At 37.1% G+C, this 7,088-nt stretch overlaps 1 protein-coding gene across 1 annotated transcript in view; it reads left to right on the top strand.

The window, feature by feature from the left end:
• LOC125037607 (cleavage and polyadenylation specificity factor subunit 5-like) overlaps positions 1 to 6,690 on the top strand; it is an 8,399-nt gene extending 1,709 nt beyond the window's left edge. Inside the window, exons 2-5 of the mRNA XM_047630808.1 lie at positions 3,411 to 3,611; positions 4,710 to 4,939; positions 5,178 to 5,292; positions 5,574 to 6,690. Of these exons, the coding sequence (XP_047486764.1) occupies positions 3,411 to 3,611; positions 4,710 to 4,939; positions 5,178 to 5,292; positions 5,574 to 5,595 (568 nt within the window). The 3' untranslated portion in view covers positions 5,596 to 6,690. The remainder of the gene's footprint in view (positions 1 to 3,410; positions 3,612 to 4,709; positions 4,940 to 5,177; positions 5,293 to 5,573) is intronic.
• Positions 6,691 to 7,088: the final 398 nt, after the last annotated feature.

Below are 7,088 nucleotides of genomic sequence, written 5' to 3'. Positions count from 1 at the left end.
GTGTAAAAACAATCAAACAAGTACTAACAGTGGGCATAGCACGTGTCTACCCGTCGTACCCGTCAGCAAGGGGTTAAGTTGTTATGTTATTGTTATGTTAGTTTACCCTGCAATTTCCCTGGTACCTTCCATGCTCTCCCCTGCTATTGGAGCCAAGAATGGGGGGTTTGGGGGAGTTCTGTAGTATAATTCCTACACACGTGTACTAGAGGGTGAGAGTAATCCACCAATACCAAAATTATCGCAATTGGTTATGTGAAGGTGAAAATTACCTAATTCTTCACAGTACAGATGCACTTGCCAGAGATCAAGTGCCCAACTCCACATCACAAACTCTGTTCAACAGTCTATGTTGCTGTCAATGGGTGTACCCTTTGGGCACTACCTGAGAGAAGGGTTGATGGGGATGGCTCTGCCCCCCCAATATCCCCCGGAAAACATTGTCTTCATCTTGGCCAAATAGAGCTGAAACTTGGGAGCAACAAGTGGACTTAGGCTGTGAGTGGCACTTTACATGATCTTTTTCCTTTATTTGTAGTATTACCATTTGTGTCTGCAGATTATTTATTGTACCAACAACAGTAACTTTTATTCCTCTACAAGAATGAAGAATATCATCTTCATTTTGCCCTAGCTTAGCGCGTCCATACCGTAAAGATTAACCCTACTTGGTGCTCCCTTGCAAACTGAACTGAAGACAATGTCTGCTTAGGGGGGTGTTAGGGGGCAGGACTCTTCATCAACCCCCTCTCAGGTGGTGGTTATGGCTTAAGCTATTGAGTAGATTTTGTGATGGGAGTTGGGGGACTTAGGATTTAATGAGTGCATCCTTAATATAAATAATTACTGTATTATGCCAACAGAAAAAGGTCTGTAATTAGTTTACTAAATTTGTAGGTAATTCTCTTTAATACATGTAATATTCAGTGACAATTATAGGTTTGCTGCAAGTATAAACTGATTTTGATTGGTGCAACAATGAATACAACCAACATTCTTGCTGTGCTAATTCCAGTTGTAGGGGAGGGCATGAAGTATAGCATGATGTTGCAGGTTAAGTAGGCAGAATTAGAATATGAATATTGAACCAAAATGCGTATAAACACAACCAAAATGGCCAAAAATCAGCCAGTGAAATTCGACAGCCATACCCGGCTTCATTGAATGTCCATGAGCCAAATTGGGAAAATGTCTACGTCAACTCTTCCTTTGGTAAAATCAGTGGGAGTACACATCACCATAAGCCCCTCCTAACCTCCTAGCTTGAGAGGCTCTACCCTCTTTATTCCCATAGGTTTTTATATGGTACGTTAGAAAAATAGATTGCCAATTAACAGCACCCTGCCCCTGGTTATACAAGACATCCTAATTCTATACCCAACACGCAAGCTAGCCAGGGGACTATGCACCCCGAATCCTCATGAAAATTAACCCTAAGCAGATGAGAGGTATAATTTGAGTGCAGCAATGAGAAACTTTTCTAGGTATGAATTATAGAAGAATTCTTTTGCTTGTACATGTTATTTACTATTTGAAAATCACGTATCTTTGTACAAACAGAAATTTTCATTGATTCTGTCAATTGTCTGAAGTGCTAGGTCTCTAATTACACTTTTGACAGTTGGGACCCAGATATTATACTATAATGGATGCTAACGTCTATTTCTTCTGCATGGCTTCTATATCTCTTATAAATGGTCTGTAATCGACACAGTAATGTAAAAATTTATTGTAAATAATTGCATAGATAACTTTTAAAAATAGAAAAGGTGCATTATCATTAAAAGAATATGTGTATATAAACATGGAAGAGCAGGCATTTGTAATTACAAAATAATCTCATTATGAAAAAATTTGGCTTAAGACATGGCTGATGTGAACGTGCTGTCATTGGGAAGATTTGGCTGTGGGCCAGGGTGCCATCGTGAGCATTTTGGCTAAAGGCTGGGGTGACGGGAATGACTCGCCATGGGTGTGCAAAGCTCTTGGAGGGTGATGAAACTCATTTGGCAGTAGGGAAGGGGCTTCTGCCAAACTATGTTGGAACCAGTTTAATTTTCATTTGAGTTCCTTTAGGCCTAACTTCTGTTTTCATGTGATCATCTATTACACTTCTAATTGTCTCTTTGACCTGACATTAGTGCATATCATCAACTCACCTTCAAGTTTATTTTTAATTAGCTCCTTTGATTTCCTTTGCATAATTTTTTTTTTTTTTTTTTTTTTTTTTAAATTATAGTTCTCCAGTATAGCAATATATGTTATGTGGTGGTGGAAACATATAGAGGATGGTGAGAGTAAAGTGTTCAGCTTTAGTGTAAGGCATCATTTTCCATAGTTGAACAGTATCAAGCAATTTTCAATCAAAATACTACTATAGTGAACATTACAATTTCCCTAGCTGCATTGGGTTAATAGTAAATAGCATGGCACAGTGTCAAGACATTTGTGTCAAACATATCTGTTGGTGCTCTGGCAAAAGGCCAACAAACGTTTAATTAATACATATATTTTGGCAGAAGAGGGATTAACTTCGTGGCCATATAGTATTGAATAAGGAGCGAGTTTGGCATTTTCATGAGTTACTACTGGTTAACCCCCCCCCCCCCCCCCCATTAGGATTTCATATATACTGAGTAATTGTTTGAGTGATTTTAGCATGTTTTTTTCATTGTTAGTATTTTAAGATATTTTTCTAGTATATTTTAAGCCCTACCCAGCTCGCAAGACCATTATCATCAATATATTTAGTTTTGGAGATTGAAACAATAACTGAGAGAAAGGGGGGGGAGGGCAAGAGAGATGAGGTGAGAGAGAGAGAAAGGGAGGTGAGAGGGACGAGAGAGAGAGAGGAGAGGGGCGAGGGGTGAGATAGGGAAGGGAGAGGGGCGAGGGGTGAGATAGGGAAGGGAGAGGGGTGAGGGGCAAGAGAGAGGGGAGAGGGGAATGGGGAGAAGGGGTGAGAGAGAGGGAAGAGGGGAGAAGTTTGGTACAAAACTTCTCCTCTCAACCTTCTTGTATGTGATTGGCAGAGGGTAGCAAAGGGGCACAATAGGGTGGGAAAATGGGATGAGTTTGGGGAGGTGTAGCTGGAAGAAACTTGCTAAACAGTAACAGAATTACTTCTGCACATTCCCTACTTTCCATTGACAGAGAAAAATACATGGGAAAATTGCCAACCAGTTTTTGAGAGGTTCTGCGTTTATATTGAAAGAGGTCTTTCTTGTTGAATCTATCAAGGATTTACAGTGTTCCAGTCTTTTAACAGTTTTTCTAAGCTGTCAATCACTTTTTTAGTAATACTGGTAAACAGGAAATAAACATTTGGTTATGACCATCTTTTGAAATGGCAGGTTTGATAAATCTAATTTCTCTTCCACCCAGTTAGCTGTGACATTGTTTCTTTTCAGGTATCCTTTGACAAATTACACATTTGGCACAAAGGATCCGTTATTTGAAAAGGACCCCAGTGTTCCTGCCCGTTTCCAGCGCATGCGAGAGGAGTTTGACAAGATTGGCATGAGGAGGAGTGTGGAAGCGGTACTTCTTGTCCATGAACATGGCCTCCCTCATGTGCTACTCCTGCAGCTGGGCACAACCTTCTTTAAATTGTAAGTTAGAATTTGTATTCCTCCCTGTTGTTCTGTGTCTTTGTTTTTAATGTAAGTGATACTTAATTACTTTTTCCAGTTCAGTTCATACTTTAGAAGGATATCTTTTGACCTGTTCTTTACTGAAATTAATTTGTAAGTGCAGTACATGCATACCTTAAATCTAAACTCCTCATAGAGAGTGATCCCCTAGCCCCTTCTCTCTTTTTTTCTTGCATGCCTAAAACATTATGATTGCTTTCACAACTCTGCAATGTTATAATGAGGATAATGCAGGTCTTTAGATGTAGTAAATAATTTACTAATTGGCACTTTTGGTTAATGTTAAGCTGCATATTCTAGGTTATCAGCTTCAATTATTATTTTGTAGGTTTACCATTCTCACTCACTTGGCTCAAAAGTTTGTTTCCATCAAACTCTGGTCGTGAATGTAAACTGAGCAAGACTTCACTACTACTTTAGTGATGCATCCTACTCAAAGCAATGTTGGCTTCACCAGCTGTACCACCTATATTATTAGTATTTCTGTTGCCTACATAAGATTCAGAAGTGGCTTTGGTTGCAAGAGGTCTTCATAAGGATAAGCCAAGTAGGAATCATGTGATAATGACAGACATTGTTCAGATCCTTGAACTTCCACCTCGGTGTCACAGTGTATGGTTGGATGAAGAAGAGGTTATATGGAAAAGAAAGGCATTTTTCTGATATTTCAAGTAATTTTATTTTATTACTTTCCTTGTTTCTTTTGAAAATTATATACAGAACAGTTTTCCAAATAGATTCCATTATTTAGCAAATTTTACTCAAGTCCTGTCAAAAACAAATCTTGTATAATCCAAATAGTCCAGATCCTGAGTGGTACCTCATGGTGGTGTGAGCCCATGTCCCAATTACTGGAATGAGGTCTCACATTCCCAAGTGTGAGCTTGTCAGTTGCCCAGACATGGAGTGGCATGCATGAGTACACCCATTCTCAACAGACTATACTAAAAAATTTACTTGTTTTTCGGTAAATCCATTACATAAGGATTCCAGATACTCATATATCATGTTCCACGTATTAGTTAACCTCAGCACCTCATTCTACCCCATCACCAGACCGGGTGGAGAGCTGAATACAGATGAAGATGAAGTGGAGGGACTCAAGCGCTTGCTGACGGAAACCCTGGGGCGGCAGGATGGGCTCAAGCAGGAATGGGTCATAGAGGACATCATTGGTAACTGGTGGCGGCCAAATTTTGAGCCTCCACAGTACCCTTACATCCCCTCACACATCACCAAGCCAAAGGAACATAAAAAGCTCTTCCTCGTACAGCTTGGAGAGAAGGGTAAGGCCACAGTGTGTTATGAGGAGTTGCTGCTGTTTATAATTTGTTTTTTATTTGTTTATCATTATTAATTAACTATTTTGCAAATGACCCATCTTTGTGTTGTTAAAGAAGTTATATTGGATTCATTATTGGAAGAAAAAATCATACAAATCTTGGAGGTTCCACTATAAATCATCACATATTTACAGATTGCTAAATTGCATTTTCCAGATTCTCATACTTCATTTATTCACAGCATTGTTTGCAGTACCAAAGAACTACAAGTTAGTGGCAGCACCCTTGTTTGAACTCTATGACAATTCTCAGGGATATGGACCGATTATTTCCTCTTTGCCACAGTCATTGTGCAGGTTTGTGTTTGTTTGTTTTTTGTAATTTTTAAAAGTTTAAGTAAGGTTGTATGAACTGCATACTGCTGGTTACAGTTATTGCCTTATTTCATATAATTGTGCATATGATATTTTCCTTTCCTAGTCCTATAAAAAAAAAACGATGAGTATCAGCTGTTGATAATTCTAATTAATGCTTGGAAAGTAGCACATCCATAAAAAAGCTGTTGTGTCTTATTCCTTTAATGTTCTTAATGTGTCATTTTTATAGAATGTAACATCTCTTTCTTTTGTATTTTCAGGTTCAACTTCACATATATGTAGATGTCAAGTATGAAAAGAGTGTGAATGACATTATGTATTTGTGGTTACAAGAAGAGGATATAGTGTGACTTTAGTTTCCTGTAAATGAAACAAGTGACGTGTTTTAAAGCATGTATAAAGAAAACAAGAAATGAAACAATATCTACTCCATGTTATTTTTGTATCATGACACAAATTGGATCAGCAATAAACTTGTCAAAAAAACTGCTGTCCAGTTAGATACAGTTCTCAAATGCCACCATATTTAGTGCAGGTAAATTGAGTAGCTTGCATCAAAGCTATCTACACATATGCAGCTTGTTTTTCTGTTTCTTTAACACCTTTACCTTTGAAATATTTTCAGACTGTATCTTCAAAGGTAGAATATACTGCACTTTACTATGTTCTGTTGCCATAAAAAAAGAATGTTAAAAAAAAAGATGCCAACTTAATGTGGATGCAATTGTCTCTTTGAACTTGTACAATTTCTTCTATTATTTAATCCCTTCTTGAAGAGTGTGGCATGGTACAAATACAGGATATCAGAAGCAGCATTTTGATGACAAGACCTTTTGTCCAATGAGGAAATACATAGTGGTCTTTTGGCAAGGTTGTATATGGAGAGATTTCTTCCTTTACTTCCTGAACCTTTTTTCTATTATTCTCTTGAGGGAAACTCAGTCTAGTTCAAACTGTGTTGTCCAATTCTTTTTTTTTTTTTTTTTTTTTTTTTTCTTTTTTTTTTTTTCATCTTAATCTGTGATTTTATTTTATCATAATATTTATCATTTCATAAAGTAGAAGGACTTGCATGTGAGGGAAGAAATTGAAAGGAATTCAAATCGGATTCAAACAAGATTTGTTCACATTGAACAGCAGGTGCAAAGTTCAAATTTTTGGATAAAGTCTTCTCCTTCACAATACAAATTTCTTTTCTTTTTCTTTTACCTTTTTTTAAATATACTTTATACATCTTGCTGAAAGATATCTTGTATAAAAGTTGTAGCAGTGTTGAAAAATGTTTAATATCATACAAGTTCATACACCCATTCCAGTCATACAGATCAGCTTTCAGAAAAATATGTATTTAAATGGAAATAAACCTTTTTCTTATGTGCTGTGAGTTTAACTCTAAATCCTAATCATGTGATTGTAGTAATGGTAAAAAAAAAATATACATATGGATGATAGACACGGATGCAGAATCGGAACATTATCTCATAAGGATGGTAAAAACTAAAGGGAACTTATTCAAATTTTTGTTTTATTTATGGTTAATGGTTAGAAGAAATGAAATGTGTTGGCCTTCAAAGGTCATATAGCACTATGGTAAAGTATTGTGGCAAAAAGGGTGGAAATTAGTTAACAATCAGGATAAGATGTGTTACATGTCAAAGGTTGTAGAATGCTGTAGGATAGAATGGTAGTGAAAAGGAATAAAGTGAGGATTTGTAAAATGGGACAGGGGTTAAAGGTAAAGGGTAATCAGATCAAATGGAGAGTATGTGTCTGAG

This window comes from Penaeus chinensis, chromosome 23, assembly GCF_019202785.1.
Source record: "Penaeus chinensis breed Huanghai No. 1 chromosome 23, ASM1920278v2, whole genome shotgun sequence".
Taxonomy (NCBI): Eukaryota; Metazoa; Arthropoda; class Malacostraca; order Decapoda; family Penaeidae; genus Penaeus; species Penaeus chinensis.
The sequence above is the reverse complement of the archived record's forward strand: the minus strand, read 5'-3'. Positions and strand labels throughout refer to the sequence as shown.